This window comes from Copadichromis virginalis, linkage group LG19, assembly GCF_057382275.1.
Source record: "Copadichromis virginalis isolate Kocher_CV1m ecotype Utaka linkage group LG19, C_Virginalis_male_GT1.1, whole genome shotgun sequence".
In the NCBI taxonomy this organism is placed as follows: Eukaryota; Metazoa; Chordata; class Actinopteri; order Cichliformes; family Cichlidae; genus Copadichromis; species Copadichromis virginalis.
In genome coordinates, this window is record NC_140636.1 from 14058216 (window position 1) to 14075546 (window position 17331).

Consider the following 17331-nt stretch of genomic DNA (forward strand, 5'->3'; position numbering starts at 1 on the left):
TTATTTATTTTCTGCTGTGTTTTACTTGCATCTATTTAAAAGAGTGAGTGTAAACACAAAAAACAATTTTATTTTATGTGCTGGAATATGCAGAAAATAGGTTTAAATGTTAAACGTTTCCATTTGATTGCATTTTTATGATGGATTATGCAGAAAAAGTAGAATTGGGCTGAAAGATCTATCGCTTTATCACATATTCAGGTTGTAAATCATGTTTTTAAAAAGTAACTAAGTAACTGAGTAATTAATTACTTTTGAAAATAAGTAATCAGTAATTAGTTACTGATTACTTTTTTCAAGTAAGTTGACCAACACTGGCCACTGCCCTCTCTGTGAGTTATGGGAGCAATGTACTTGCACGCGAATACATGGAGAGAGACAGACTTTATATGATTTACCTCTCCAGAAACCTTTGTAACGTTATGAACACTGTATGTCATGTTTGATAAGCAGCAGCCGTTCAACCGGGCCTCGTATGGTTGATGAAGAGAATGTGCATTAAAGGACATGTTGTGGAATTCCCAGTACCAGTGTGATCGTGTATTCTTCCTACTATCCTGCTAAGGTTTCTACCGCCTCCTCTCAACCACTGAACACAACCCAACGTTACATCCTGATGGGAGACTCTACCAAAGGTTGATGAGGACAACAGAGTTGAGCAGCTATGGGACTTCTTGTTCCATACAGACAAGCAGGTGCTGCAGAACCAACCAGACAAAAGCCAAATGCTAACGTATGGTAGTGGGTCACAATCCTAGAAACACAAGCAGGAACAGTGATGAAATCAAAGCAGGAACGAAGCTTAAAAAGGCTGAAACTCAATATATCCTAGTAGTAAATACTGCTGGGAAATCAGGAAGTTCTATGAGGATTCTGTAATTAGAAAACCTGTTCAAGTAAGTGAATAATTGTGTGAGAAGTTTTCTTTTGGTATCTGTTAGTATCCAGTAATACTGTAATATAGTGTCTGAGAAGATGTCCCTGACATGGCAAAACACTCTCATACTCAACTATTATTCATTATATCAGTGATATAAGTCATGGAAATGTGAGCCTGAAGCTCTCTTAACACTCAGACTTACAACTCTAATGTTAAAGGTAATTAAACTGCTGTTTCAGTCGAATAATTTCATTTTTCATCTGATCTACTGACTACGATCATTTCAGATCCAGTAAGCTGATAAAAGTAATAAATCTGTGAGAAGAATTAAAGAATAAATGGACATAATTCCTGTGGAAGGACCTTCATAGAGCCATGGGTAATATAGTCTTTGGTCACAGTCTTTGGGTTTTTCTCTGTATGTATTATTGTAGGGTCGACCTTACAATATGAAGCATCTTGAGGTGACTGTTGTTGTGATTTGGCGCTGTGTAAATAAATTTGGATTGAATTGAATTGAATGTGCTACGACCGGTTGATGAGGGAAAGAAGAGGGGATAAAAGACATGCTGTGGATGAGAGCCAGAGATTTATAACAAATATTTAGTTCAGAGAGGTCTATGACACATAGTGACTGAGGAAGAAACACTCAATGTGCAGATAAACAGCATCTGCTTTCTGCCAATTGCTAAGCATTATGATTGAGCATGTGTCAACACGTCTCCCAACTCTACTGGTCCATTTGAAATCGAAACAATAATCAGCTATGTGACTGTCGACCTAAGGCTACCCAGGCATACAAATACCCACAACTCTTTTCATATTTCCCAGTTAAAATCTGTCCATTCCAGTCCTCTGACCATGCAGGTCTGAATCTGAACCCAGACAGATAGAAAACCAAACCCAGCTAAACAAACAGCCTCAGAGATGTGGAACCAGTTTTTTCTCACTCATCTTATTTGCGTGTTGTGTTTCCTGGTCTTTGGTCTCTGTGTTGTGTGGGAGAGCACACAGTTCCTACATTGTTTGCAAAGAAGATGTACTGAAGCACAGGTGTTTTCATAAAACAGTGGGCGTTGCTGCCTGAAAAAGCAGAACAGATCATGTTGCATGAACTAACATCCTCTTTAAAATATCAGTTGTCAACCGATGGCTTTGTTAAACACAAAAGAACAAGTACCTACAGTATAGTATTACAGTACATCTCACAGAATGACTGGAACAGTTTTCAGTACTCACAGTGAAGAAAGGTGATTAAAAGTATTTGTGTCTGACCTTTATTCCCTTACTCCTTTCCTGATCTTTGAGTTTGCTGGGTTTGAGTTAGTTCTTTAAATAAGTCACTCCCTTGTTTTCACTCTATGAGCTCCACACTAAAGTTTCCTGCGATCACTGCACATCCTACTTTATTTTCACTCATGTCTATCTGTGTGATGCTAAATCCTCCACAGAGACCATTAGATGAAAACAAACATTAGCCAGTCGAGTATCCTCGCAGGTCGGGCCTGGATCAAACAGATTCCAGAGGTGCTGCTATAAATCATGTCGTCAGCAACCTGCTGCTGTGAAAGGAGTGACACTCGTTTCAACACAGTATATTTTCACATTGAATACACATTTTCCTCCGTGTAACATCTAACATTTCTCAAAAATACAGTGTGATACCATAACCAACACACAGCCAATAAAAACAGTGTCCTTCAAACAAAATCAGTAACCTCCTCAGCTCTTGCTGGGACAGTGGCGCGGCTGCCCCTCTGTTGGTTTTCCATGGTCTCTTGCGTTCTGGGGGCCTCTGGATGTCTGGAGTTTTGATCTCCTCCATACCTGCTTCATACCCTGGAGGACGGGGCTGTGGCCCCCCCCCACACTCCCTAGCAGATCGTTACATGGAGAAACCTTTGGAATACAAGCACGCTGATCCACACAGGTATGCACACGGGTGTTCACTGCTCGTAGACTTAAATTACACCTTTCTTGGCTGCTACTTCGAAGCACATCTGTCCTGCGTGCTGCACAACAACATTGAATATTTAGTATTTACTGCTGTTTACACTTAGCTAGATTAATGCGATGGTGTTGTGTTTAGTATGATGCTTTGTTGTTGTTGTTGTTTGCTTGTCTTCTATTCTTCTCTCAACAGGTGATCCAGGAGATTTTTATTTTTTTTCTCCCCCCCTTTCTCACTGTCCCTCTCCCCTTCTGTTTTTCCTTTCCTTCCTCTTTCTTTCTCCCTTTCCTATCCCTCACTCATGTCTGTCCCATCTGTAACATCTGAAAATAAAATATAATAAATAATAAAAACAAAGATCGACCAAATGGACCAATACGGCAATGCCACGAAGATCCATTTGGCAAAGTAAATCCATTGGGTATCCTTGTTGGTCTTCAGACAACAATTCTGATGGCTAAAGAACCAAATGGGACAGGCAAAAAACAAAATCAGTAACACAGAAAAGTGGCAGCTAAAGGGTTAAGTCTGCAGGTCCACACACTCATGTGAACTTAGAATCTCTCTCCTCTTGGGTCTGTGTCATTCTCCTGCTCCTGCAAATAAAAGACATCCATCCACCCTTTTTGCACTATTTGGGTGAATTAGGCACTAGAAATGAAGTCTCTAATCCTAAAATAAGTCAAGTCTTTAATCTCCATTTGAAGTCAGTCAAACCTTCAGTCCATCACAGTCCAGTCACATGCATTTATACCAATTATTGCTGACAGTGGAAACCCGCGCACTCATTTGAGTATCCACTGACAGTAATCTGATCTAAAAAAGAAATTAAATAAAAACAATTCTTTATGATTTTGTTATGGATTGAATCGCTACAATCCTTTTAGACCCATTGGATGTGGTCAGTGTCCCAGACAGGTGTACCTCTGCTAAGCCCATTGTAATCTGAAGAAGCTCACCTTGTACCTGCTCTCAGTGAAATATTTCATAGCACTTTTAATTCCAATCTTGGAGGCCTGTGTGGAGAGCAGGGAAATAATTTTGCTGCTATTGTTAATAATCATCATCCTTACCATTGCATTGATAATATAATCTACAGCATTGATATTGCATTCAGATGTTTAAACAGTGTGTGTCTTTCAGAAAGACTAAGTTGCAGGCTGACAGGAAATTGCAGGTTTGCAGAGCGTGCTTTTGTAGAAGTGAAACCGAGAGCAGAGTCTAAGTGCAGGTTATTCTGAGGAGCTGGTTAGACGAGGCTATTTGAATAACCAGGTTATTCAAATTGTCTTTTATACTTTTACATTCTTTGATTAAGCTTTCAGTAGAGGTTCTTGATTAAAACATTTATTCAACATAGTACATACAGTTTCAGTTAGGTTGTTACACATAAGGATGAGCCTCTGTTCTCGTAAAAGGTCAGAAGTGCAATGGGTGAAATGAGAGAACATGTAAGGTCGACACATACACACATACACACACATACACAGTAGATAGACGCATTTATAGGTGAGAGGTTAGTCATGTTTGTCTCTGCAAAAAGAGGAACAGTTTCTTGCAGGATGTGTGCCTTGTGTTCAAGACGAGAAGTGAAAGTCAGAAGGGACAGGAAACACCTGCCGTGAAGACGGAGACAATGTTCTTTTTAAACTGTGTTAAAAGTCATTGTGGCTTTGATTTGACGTATGCATATATTCTGTCTGAGGACGCATGAAGGGGCGTCATTAAATTCAAACCCTGATGGTATAAAATATCTGCTTATGCTTTGAGTAGTCGGAGATCAGCGCTGTCTGCGAACAGAGCTGGTCCCCCCACGCGTGTATTCATTAAAATCAATTGTTTGACCAAGCTCTTCTGGACCATGGTTGTTTGTACTCTCCTTCCTCAATATTTGAACCTTAACACCTGCTTAAAAGAGAGATGATTATTAAATCATCAACACAGAAAATATCATCACCGGAGGGATGACCCCTGACAGCTTTTCTCTAAGTCCACTGTTACAAAAATATTAGGCCCAGTTCCAGACATGTCCCAAGTATGAAAAACACTGTCCCTCTCTCAGAAGGAGAAAACAACCCAAACCTAACTGGCAGAATCAATCTAATTGTTGAGTCGCAAATTTTAGAGACCAAGTACCGCTCAGGTTAGAAGGAGTTGATTTCTGTGTCAACATTCCAATTAAAAATCAAAAACAAAATGATCACAGGTGAAGAGCAGAGTTCTGTGCCAGCTGTTTATTGAAAGATCAAATTCAGCAAAAGATCAGAAGAAGCAAAAAGCTCCCCCGGGGTGTTCGCCGTAAGAACATCCAGATCAAAAACAAACAGACGAACAGCAGCCAAAAAGCTACCCAGGGCGCATCTGACCCATCTTTTTATCGGGTCAGTGACCCCTCCTCCTGCTTGATAGTTTTCCATTCCCTGTCCGTCTTAAATTCAAACTATCAAGTTTTCCCTTAACTTTACAAATCTCAATATCACTCCCTTTATCAATGTAAAACGTTTGTCAGTACTTTGCCCTAATCAGTTATCCTACTTGCACTTTGTACATTTTCTTTAATCTCCGTCGCTCAGGTTACATAACATTCTGGCACTACTCCAGGACTTTCTGGGCGCTGTTCTCACACGCTGTCGTCCATCATTTTTAATGGTGTCCCTCTGACAGTTTTTGGCCAAAGTGAGTCCAAAAGCCCGCAAAATTGCAGATATCAAGCCAACTGCAGGGTAATAACAATCAATCCTCCTGACAACTTTCCCGGCTTTGGAGCCAGGAGTACTATATCCACTAAGGAAGGGTTTTCCCTGCCTTTGGGCAATTAAGGTAGCCCAGGAGCGTCCTCAGGTGTGCCCAGTCCTCCTGCTGTATAGGCCAGTGCACTACGTTTGGCAGTGTAGGCTGGCAGCAATGTTCCCTCTAATGTTTCATGTGTCTGAGCGAACACACAAACTCCCTGAGCGTCCCTTGGACCACTGTGAGCAAGAGCAGACGTGTGCACTGTGGTCACGCCAGCATCGAATCCATCCAAGTTACATGGTTCATAAAAGTTATCAAACTACAGCATTTACATTTATGTTAGACTACTTTTAATTAACTGCTTTAGCCCACTTACAATGAAAATTAAAAAAAAATCTTGTTCATGACCTGTGTAGGATGTTAACACTATTGGAAGTAAAAATAACTTGAACTCCAATTTTGAAAACACAACTTTCTTGTTTTTAAAAATAAAGCTCTGACTTGTATTATGAGTCTGTGGTCTGGAAGATAGGTCTGTAACTCTGCAAAACAGAATTGTTAAGGTCCATCCATCCATCCATTCGCTTCCGCTTATCCTTTTCAGGGTCGCGGGGGGCCCTGGAGGCTATCCCAGCTGTCATAGGGCGAAAGGCGGGGTACAACCTGGACAGGTCGCCAGCCTGTCGCAGGGCTAACACACAGGGACAGACAACAGACAGACAATTGTTAAGGTATTTATTTTAATAACATTTAAATTCAAGTTAGATTTTTTTTTGTGCGCAACACACATTTACTGTGTGCAGAGACCGTGCCAGCAGTGCGCAATTGCGCACGTGCGCAGCTTAGAGGCAACATTGGCTGTCAGAGAGGCTCCCAGGTGGAGCTTGAGCCAGGTTGAGTTCATGTTCTGTCAAAATGTAAAAGAACCCACCCACCACTTTAATCACACTCTAGATCTTGTTTTAACATATGGCATAGAAACTGAACATTTAACAGTGTTTCCTGAAAACCCTCTCCTGTCTGATCATTTCCTGATAACATTTACATTTACAATAATTGATTACACAGCGGTGGAGAGTAGACTTTATCACAGTAGATGTCTTTCTGAAAGTGCTGTAACTAAGTTTAAGAATATAATCCACCCACTGTTATCATCTTCAATGCCCTGTACCAACACAGAGCAGAGCAGCTATCTGAACACTACTCCAACAGAGGTCGATTATCTTGTTAATAATTTTACCTCCTCACTACGTACGACTCTGGATACTGTAGCTCCTGTGAAAACTAAGGCCTCAAATCAGAAGTACCTGACTCCGTGGTATAATTCTCAAACACGTAGCCTAAAGCAGATGACTCGTAAGCTGGAGAGGAAATGGCGTGTCACAAATTTAGAGGATCATCATTTAGCCTGGAGAAACAACCCCAACCCCAGGTTTCTCTTCAGCTCTGTAGCCAGGCTGACAAACAGTCAGAGCTCTGTTGAGTCAACCATCCCTTTAACACAGAGGTGGGGGAACTCCAGGCCTCAGGTCCCGAAGGCTTTAGATGTGTCCTTGATCCAACACAGCTGATTTAAATGGCTAAATTACCACCTCAACATGTCTTAAAGTTCTCCAGAGGCCTGCTAATGAACTAATCATTTGATTCAGGTGTGCTGACCCAGGGCGTGTTATCTAAAACCTGCAGCACACCGGGCCCTGGTACCTGGTACCTGGAGTTCCCCACCCCTGCTTTGACTAGTAATGACTTAATGAACTTCTTTACAAATAAAATGTAACCTGCAGTAGGTGCTCGCAGGAGTACCAAGGGTCCCTTCATGCAGCTGCTCAAAGTATCAGAGGAGATGAAGACAGACTTTAAGTTTGACTATGTTCTAGTGGTGGACACTGAAGGTCTGCAGGCTCCTGAGCTGGACGGTAACAAGACTTGTTACCGTGACAACGAACTGGCGACATTTGTCGTTGGTCTGGGAAACGTGACACTGATCAGCATCTTTGGAGATGATCTGTTGAAGATCCAAGATATTCTGCAGATTGTTGTTCAGGCTTTGATGAGGATGAAGAAAGTTCAGCTTTCTCCCAGATGTGTGTTTGTTCAGGATGTTCCAGATGTTGCAGCAGCAAAGAAGAACATGGACGGAAAGAGACGCCTGCAGGAACATCTGGACCAGATGACCAAACTAGCAGCTGAAGAGGAGCTTTGTGATGCTGAGCGCTTCAGTGATGTCATTGAATTTGATGTTCAGGAAGATGTGAAATACTGTGGGCAGCTGTGGGAGGGCAGTCCACCCATGGCTGCTCCTGATCCAGCTTACAGCGAGAGCCTCCAAGAAGTGAAGAACACCATCCTCTCTAAAGCTTCAAAGTTTGCTGGGATCACTCTCTCACAGCTCAGAACCAAAATTCAGGACCTGTGGAACGCCCTCCTCAGTGAGAACTTTGCTTTCAGTGTCAAGAACACACCTGAAGTTGTAGTGTACAGAAAACTGGAGGCCCTGGCCAGAAAGCAGACCTGGATCCTGATAAGAAGCATGAAGACCACTGAAGACCAGCTTTTTAACACAACTGAGAATGGAACGCACTACGAGGCAGCAGTAAGTTATCTTTATAAAGAAAATAAACTGAAGATATGAAATATTCACAAATTCTTCATTCTAACATAAAATTTGAATTTTACTTATTTTTCTTTTGTTTAGGATCAGCACGGAGGAGCCAGAGGATTCAATGAATCAGAAGAAATTCCTGGACATAAAGAAGCCCTGCAGCACAAAGACATTGCTGCAGCAGCTGCAGAGATTCAACAACATTTAGAAAAACAAGATAATATTCCACTAAATATCGCCATCACAGGAGAATCTGGTTCTGGTAAATCCAGCTTTATTAATTCGTTCAGAGGTGTGAGTGATGATGAGGAGGGAGCTGCTCCTACTGGTGTGAAACAAACCACCTCAGAGGTCACACTGTACCCCCATCCCAACTATTCCAATGTTACTTTGTGGGATCTCCCTGGAATCGGCACCACCAAGTTTCCAGCTAAGAAGTACCTGAAGCTTGTTGGATTTGAGAAGTTTGACTTCTTCATCATCTCAAACACTCGCTTCACAGAAAATGACGTGAAACTCGCTCAGGAGATTCAGAGGATGAAGAAAAAGTTCTGCTTTGTTCGATCAAAGATCGACAACGATATAAATGCTGAGAGGAGAAAGAGAGACTTCAGTGCTGAGAGGACTCTTAAAGTAATCAGAGACGACTGCGTTCACAGTGAGTGTCTCATCACAGCTGAGTGAGATCTGGATTCACTTTTTAAACATATCCTAGTTTTAAATTATTTATTCTTTGTCTTGGTTCCTGGGTCAGTGACACAGTGTTTTGAGTTTGTATGAGTTCCGTGGGTGTTTGTTCCCTTTGTGGTCGTGGTCTCCTCAGGTGTGTCCTTGTGTCTCCGTGTTCCCTCTCTTGTCTTGTTAGTACGTCTCTAGTCCTACTCTTTGTTTCTCCCTTTCCTTTTCCCATGTTCTTCTCTCTGTGTTTCATCCTTTGGCTACCCAGTCTGTCATGTGTCTCCATGTCTGTTCATTCCCAGTCCCAGTGTCAAGCTCACGTGTCTTTGTCAGAGTCGGTGTGTTATTTCCTGTTTTATTTTGACAGTCTCATGTGTGTGCCCTCATGTGTGTTTACTTCCTGTATCATCAGTTAACTACTGTAGTTACTATTTCTCCCACTGTTCTTTGTCATGTTGTCATCATATCTGCCAGCTGTGAGCTCTGTTTGGAGAGTTCCCTGATTAATATTCTTAGGTTTCTGCTGTAGTTTATCTTGTGACCTGTAAATCCAGCATCAAAGCTTCTCTTGAGTCCTGCATATTGGATCCACGACACTTCCTTCCACACAGGATCCTATGATATTATTTTATAAATCTAACCATGTCAACATGTTTCTCTATCACACAGGTCTACAAGACATCGAGTCTCCACAGGTCTTCCTGGTGTCGAGTTTTAAGCAGCACTGGTGTGATTTCTCTCTTTTACAAGAGACCTTAGAGAGAGAACTTCCTATGAAGAAGAGAGATGCTCTGCTGTGTGCTATGCCCAACATCAACCCAGAGACCATCATCAAGAAGAAAAAAGCTTTTCAGTCCAAATTAACATACTGGGCCACTCTGTCTGCACTTGGAGCAGCTGTTCAAGTTCCTGGTCTTTCTAGTGCTGTTGATCCTGCTTTGCTGGTTGGTGCTGTCACACATTTTGTTCATGCGTTTGGTCTCGATATCCTGTCTCTGAAGAGACTTTCTGCCAGAACAGGTGTGCCCTACGCTGATTTGTGTGCTGTCATCATTTCACCACTGGCTGCAGCAGAAATAACTATAGAGCTCCTCTTGAAGGTGATGACCCAAGTGGGATGCACAGCTTCATTAATGGCAGCAGAGGAAGTATCCAGATTTATTCCATTAATTGGAATCCCAATAGCCATGGGTTTCTCTTTCACTACAACTTATAAAATTCTGAATGTTATCCTCAATCAGCTCGCTGATGATGCTCAGAGGGTGTTTGAAAAAGCTCTGGGTCTGTAAAGATAAAAGACAATGAAGCTGATCAGTGTGTCAGGGGCTTCAGCAGGTCTCATTTCCTCTGATCAGAGCAGAAACAGATTAACTTCTCCCAGCTTCACACACTGAAAGTTTCCTCTTCCTCACATCAACACAGGAACAAATGTGATCTCATTACTCAGATATGAACTGTGTCAACGTTATAAACTTTGTAATATATAGAAGAGCTGCTGAATAGTGTTATTGTTGTTGTTGGTTTTTTTTGTGTGTGTAATGAGTTTCAACACTATGAACAGTAATGTTCATCTTCATCATTCCTGTCTGGTATTAATAAAATGTATTTTAGCGTATTTCATAATATCCTCCTAAACTTGGGGGGGATAAGTAAACCTGGTGAATCACTGAACTCTCAGCTTCATTAAAATGGATCATTATGGGTAAATGTAATATAGAGGTCCCCATTTACTCCATAACGCAATGATTTATTTGGTACATGTATACAGATCTATAATTATAATCTGAAACTAAACTGAGCAACCTTCAGTAACTTGTTCTAAAAAAAAATCAACCTACCGTCATTTTACAGTCATCAGAAATATGAGTCTTGGTTTTCCTGCAGAACATTTCAGGCTGAGCAGCCAATCCCAGTCAGAGAGAAGTGGCTGTGACAGAAACACAGCAGAGAGGACAGAAGGTCAGAGCTCTGAATTCAAGGAGCAAACACACAAAACAAGACGGGAAGAAATTTTATAGGCTGGAAATACAAAAAGCAAATGAAGGACAAGCTGGTAAAAGGTGGATGAGGGTCAGCAGTAGAATAAAATGGATAAAATAAAATAAAAATAAATTTCTCATTATAATGGTCTGAAATAATGAGAAACTGTGACTGCAGTTTTTAAATTTAACAATTATTTGTGATGCTGTGTGTATTAATAATAGCAAACTATATAAGGACAATAAATAGAGGAAAGATTTACAGGAAAATTAAACATTCCTCGTGTTTTCATCTAGTTTCAAAAATCTGATCTTAAACATCAAGAACCCTGAACAGTTTTTATTCTCCTGCTGCAGGTTTGGAGGATGTTGTTTTATTCTTGTCACACAGTGGTGACAATTATTGAATAGATTATATTAATGGACCAACAGGTTTGATTACAGGAGCATAGCCGTGTGTTTAAATGAGACACAGAGGCAGGGATGCAAATTTAAAGAACAAACCAGCTTTAGTGAACCGAACCACAGATTTGACAACCACAGGTTTATGCCACAATGATGAAAAAGAAAATTACAAAAAACATTTTAATACATAAAACTACCAGCATAAAGACTTGGCCACGTGTTAGTCCTCAGGTCTCAATGTCGGGCGCACCCTGGTAACCTGACTTTGAAACGCTTCTAGAAAAATCTGATTACATAAGTTGAATTTCCATGAAAATCCCAAACATCACTCACACAAAGAGAACATCCCTCACAGCAGCTTATTGTACACAGACCCAAATAAAAACTTATCTGAAGGGTAGAGTCCAAAAATCTCTGGGTTCAAAAGAAAATAAGAATCCAAAAATGTGAGTCAGTGGTCTTAAGCATCACCAGCTGTGTGTGAAAGTGTGGATGAGACAGTGGAAAAGAAGGGAATCAGTCTCTCTGTCTCTGTAAGTAAGTGGGCTAAATCACAGGAGGAGTCCACCTCAGCACCAGAGGACCTGTCAGCAGAAAGGGTCTGAGGAATAATACAGATATTAATTATGCTGTTCTAGCTAAAATCCACAACTTAGGTCTTTGCAGACATCATATTTCACATCAATTTGTAGGTAAAATATCAACATTTGCAAAAAAACCAACATTTGTCTTGTACAAACTTTGCATTGCTGCAATATATCTTTGAAAATCTTTTTTTGTCAAAATTTAGAAAAACAAATACTTTCCAAACACAGTGTTGGAGCCATATGGACTTTGTGGTGATAAAGTGTTGTGTGTATGGTGTTGCTTGTCTATTCCAGAGATTACGGTTAGCTTCTTTGTCACGTGGGAGGTGTTACCCTCATGCCTCACTGTGTTCAGTGGAATATAACCAAACTTGTCAAAAGATTTTTTTTTTTTTTTAATTTTAAAATTTCAGTGTGAATTTCTTAATGAACGAGTGGGAAATACATTCACCTGGTTACCGGTCGGGCGGCCTTGAGAATGGGTGAGTAGGGACAGTGTGGTTTTTGTTGACCGTGTTCGCTTGTGCGTGTCAGTCGTCTTGTCTTGTCTCGAGCCTTCAAGTAGTTTGTACGTGCTCGGGTTTGACTGCGATGTGGATGGATTGCTGAAATATTCGATAAATGCTCAGTGGAAAATGTTTGGAGACTGATTAAAAACAGCAAAGCAGCATTCCCTACTTCATCCTTGGAGTGGATTCATTGATATCAAGTCACTTCATCCACATTGAAATACTGCAGTTATTTGCTTTTATGGATTTCAAGAGGTCATTGAGAAATGGAATCACTTCAGTGTGAACAGACTCACGCTGCACTGAAACTGTAATTGTACACACAGAATCTCAGCTGTGGAAACATAAAGCCAGACATGCAATAAACGGCTGTGTATGGAAGAAAACACTGATTGCAGCGGTTATTTGTGACGTGTCCACTGGTGAAAAGTCTGCTGAGCTGTTTATGATGCATTAAAGACGTGTAACTTATCGCGTTCATTATGAATTTGAAATGACTGATTTGTCAAAATGTGGTTTGAATCATCTGTAATAAGCTGAGTCAGGGATTTTTCTAAAGTCAGAATGACTAGAAAAGTCTCCAAAAACTCGAAGCATTTGAGGGTCTGGCTGCAAAACACAATGTCAAACTCACTGCAGAGTCTTTGGGAAATAAAATTGAAAGGTTGCAAAAGGAGCATAAAATAAATGTGAACAAAATTAGAAATCTGATTCCTTCAATGAAGGTCTTGATGGATGCTCAGTCATCCAGGTAAGTAAATCCCAAAAGGTTCACGTTCAGATGAACAGAATCAACCTTTATTTCTGCAGCATTCATCCTTTGTCTTTTGTTGTTGCTGCAGTTCTTTAGAGATTTTTAATCACTGTTTTATCGTCATTTCTCATTGGAGGAGGCGGCACTCGAATCATTTCATGCAGAAGTAAATGATTGTAGATTAGACGCAGGAGGGGGAGGAGACGCAGGTGAATGTAATTAACAACAATCAAATCAATAAATCTGAAACAGGAGAATAATAAACACAGAGATAAGAGGACTCACACTACATTCAGCCAAACGATGAGTCTGATGTTCAGACGTGTGGCGTGTAAGACAGCACTGTTTGTGAATGAAGACATTTGACTCAATGAGAAATGAATTTAACTGAAATATTATTTTCATTGAACTAAAATTATATCAGTGCTCTACTTAATATTGTTCTTTTTTAAATTTTGTATCTGCAGAATTTCACTTCAGCATAGATCAAATGTTTGTTTTTCATTTCATTTTTATTAACTTAATTGTGACACATTAAGCAGAGTATGCTAAGTTTTAAAATGTTCTGATATTCACAAGAATATCATAACATTTGTTCTTGTGAGTATGTTCACAAGAACTGTTCTGCTTCGTTCGCTCAAAGATTGACAACAATATACAAGCTGAGAAAAGAAAGAGACTCAAGCAAAGAGGAGACTTCCTGTAGGAAGGTGAGTTTCCTATGTGATCACTTATTTCAGAGTGAGACAAATTTTGGGATGTTTTCTGGGATGCGTCCCCCTTGAGGAAAACGGCCCTCTTCCTAATGAAAATGCAGCTTTTTTTTTTTTTTTCCCCAGTGGTTTTTACACTCAACACAAATTAAAATTATTGGTTTGGCTCCTCTTAGCTTGCTGATCCTTTCTTGATATATTTTAGGCTGATAACAGCAGATTTTCTTTTTTTAATGTATTAAAGTAGCTTTGCATCAGCTTTAGGCAAACATTACTGTTTGTTAGACTCCCTCGGTGTCCTTTCTTTAAAGGGTCATTAATGATTCTGTAACCTGATTTCTTGTTCCTGCTGTTCAGACTCTGGGCTGTGGGTGAAGGCTGAGCTACTACAACTAACTTTCCATAATAAACACCAACACAGCAGACCTCAGCTTTGCTACCTCTGCTCGTGCATGTACCCTAACCATAAGCTCTGATATGGTGAGCTGTATTACGCGAGTTGTGAGAAGGTGGTTGCTCTGAGAACAAGACTGACACACTGTTTAAACCATATGTCAAAACATTTTTGAAATTCAAGCAGCAGGCATCTGGTTACCCAAAAAATGTGAAAGCAGCTGAGAAACAGCAGAAGTTTGAAGACAAAGGACATCAGAACCCACTAAGATCTGGTTTTTTTTTTCTTTAAACACAAATCAGCAGTTGTAATAAACTGCGGTTCTCCATGCGAGCAGAAATGCCATCAGCTTTGTTTCATCTCTGATGATGTAGCTATGGTCCAGTGGTGTCACGCTGATGGTAGAGGGTCGCCGGTGAAGGATGTGAATGTCTTTGTCAATGACAACAGCTAATGCAAGGCTCGTGTTGTATGGCTTGTTAGTCTTCACCTCTCATCCCAGTGAGTGGGTGCTTCCATTAGGCCCATATCTCGGCGAGCTGACTGATGAGCTCAGTGATGGTGGGTCTGGAGAGGAGGATGATCACAGTACAGAGTTTTTCTCCGGTGATCCAAAAGCCTATGCTTTAGCACAAAAAAGGGTAAGACTCAGGTTAAGTGTAAAGGTGTAACACTCAGTGCTGTTAACTCTAAAGTTGTTACCCCTGAATCATTGAAAGGCTTAGTCCGGGCATTTGTGGCCAACAGGGGATGCACATTTAGTTGCTGTGTCTGACACCATCAGGTCAGGTGGTCTATAACAAGGGAAGGTGCTGCCTGATTATACAACGCTCCCTCATGGATACTGAGCAGGATCAAGCCTTTGATGGAACGCTTCAGCACCCATTTAGTCTGGTTGTTAGTGGGCTGAGTAATTGTAGAAAGACTTTCTTTGTCAAAAGCGTCATTGAAAATGCGTCCAGCATTATTTCAACCAAAACTGATAATATTGTTTACATCTACTCCTGCTGGCAGCCTTTAAACAGCTTCTCCAGATAAGAAAAATCACCTTTGTGAATGTTGTACCAGAATCTCTGCGTGACGATGACCTTTTACCTCCCGATAAGAGCAACTTGCACATTATCAACGATGTTACAGCTTCTAACAGCGTAGAAGTTCAAAACATGTTCACACAATACGTTCATCAGAGGAACGTGGGCTGCATGTGTTTAGTTCAGAATTGGTTTATGCAGGGAAAATCCAGTAGAACAATTTCACTGAACACTAGTTACTTAATTCTGTTTATTAACCCTAGAGATAAATACCAAATCTCAATTTTAGGTAGACGGATGTTTCCACGTAGTACAAAATACTACTTAGTAGCTTTTAATGATGACACATCTACCTCATACAGGTATTTTCTAAAAGATTATAAATCGAGAGTGCCTGACTATTTAAGACTTGGAACCAATTTGTTATCAGACCGTCAAGTTTTTAAAGAGGCAAAAAAGGATGTCGTCTTCACGGATGTGGAAAAACTTTGCACTGCTGGAGGAGTTGTATAAATCCCTGCCTAGTATATGGAGGTATTTTGCACAGCCCATTTTATTAATGGGCTGTGTGAGATGGCTCTCAGTGCTTTAAAGGGTAACATCCTTTTTTTTTTCTTTCAGAATAGAATAATCCTTTAATTGTCCCACAAGGGGGAAATTTGAGTGTAACAGCAGCAAGAAAGACACATATACAAATGTCTTTTTATACAAACAGTACACAAGACAAAGAACAGAAAAATACACAACTTTTACATATTTACATGGTGTACAGAAAGAGCTGAGCGCGCACAGACAGAAATGTTGAGAGCGCGAGCAACACAATGCGAGCAAGCGCAGATGCAAAAACTGAGCGAGAGGGGCTGCTGTGTATGTGGATAATAGCAAACACTGAAATACATTTTAGCTTTTCTTCGCTCAAAATGGATTGCACCTCAAAATGCAACACTTGCACCTGCAAATTTTTTACATGTGGTCACATTTTTTTTTACGTGCGCTCAGAATAGTGGCACACTTAAAACAAAAGGTGACAGAGTGTTTGTATCAGTGGCCTCGAGACTCTGGAACTCGCTCCCTTTCAGTTTGAGATCTGTGGACTTTTTCTTTGAAAAGCAGTTAAAAACTCATGTTTAATTTTTTGATTTATTATTATTTTTATTTTATTTTTGCCTGTCCCGTTTGGTTCTTTTGCATCAGAATTATTGTCTAAAGGCGAAGAAAGATGCCCAACGGATTTACTTTACCAAATGGACCATCCCAGCCTTGCCGTAATGGTCCATTTGATTCACCTTTTATTGTTTATTTTATTTATCTTTAAGAGTTCTGAACAAATGTCTGTCCTCCTCCAGAAAATCTTATGTACGCAAACGCGCGTTGCAACTTCTTATCTGGTGCGCGTCTTTTATTTTGACAGCAAATGCGCACCTGCGGACCACTTATGTGCACCCCTGGTTATAGATGGCAGACAGTTGGTGTTGTAAACCACCGCCTCTGCTCAAAGACGGTCGTTCACAGTGGACATGGATGGCTTCTTTCACTCCTCTTTCAAAACCATCTGTCTTCTCTTTGTCACAGTTTGCCAGGGACGTGGGGAAGGAGGACCCGAAAGCTGGACTCTTTAGTGAGGACAGTGTGTTTATTTACAGTGAGGAAAATAACAGATGCACACAAAATCCCCTTTGCTCCCTGGACTCCCGTGTGTGTGTTCCCCTCCGACGTCCGTGCTCGTCTTCACCGCTGTCGTGTTCCTACACACCCTGTGCGTGCTGTCCTTCTGGTCCTTCGTTCCACCTGCAGGACAATAACAGAAGCATCTGTGAACACTGACCCCTGCGGGCACACACGATCAGCACTACCTTATACTGACTTGGGATGGGATGCAATGATCCCACGCCGGTGGGAGCTCCAACACTCTCCTAAATAGCTCCCCCAACGAGCCCTGATCAGCAGCAGGTGTGTGGCAGGGACTTCAGGTGTGGCCAATCTTCCAGCAGGGCCACACCCATCAGGACTGCAGGTGCCTGTCCTCCATCCTACAGCCACACCCGCAGACACACACATATACACACCCACACCCTGCCTATACATATAACGAGTGGAACACAGATAACACAGCAT

General features: G+C 41.0%; 1 protein-coding gene across 1 annotated transcript; it reads left to right on the plus strand.

Moving 5' to 3' along the window:
- The first annotated feature begins 7380 nt into the window (after positions 1-7380).
- On the plus strand, positions 7381-10318 carry LOC146685756 (interferon-inducible GTPase 5-like). The gene is made up of 3 exons (XM_085442437.1): positions 7381-8157; positions 8266-8824; positions 9514-10318. Exons 1-3 carry the CDS (start codon positions 7381-7383, stop codon positions 10131-10133), a joined length of 1956 nt encoding a protein of 651 aa, XP_085298563.1. The 3' UTR covers positions 10134-10318.
- Positions 10319-17331: the final 7013 nt, after the last annotated feature.

What these genes read in the sequence shown, in the direction of transcription:
- LOC146685756 (XM_085442437.1), top strand. Translation starts at nt 7,381, where the DNA reads ATGCAGCTGCTCAAAGTATCAGAGGAGATGAAGACAGACTTTAAGTTT. An exon ending in GAACGCACTACGAGGCAGCA is followed by an intron (nt 8,158 to 8,265) that starts GTAAGTTATCTT and finishes GTTTAGGATCAG; the next exon opens with CACGGAGGAGCCAGAGGATT. An exon ending in CAGAGACGACTGCGTTCACA is followed by an intron (nt 8,825 to 9,513) that starts GTGAGTGTCTCA and finishes TCTATCACACAG; the next exon opens with GTCTACAAGACATCGAGTCT.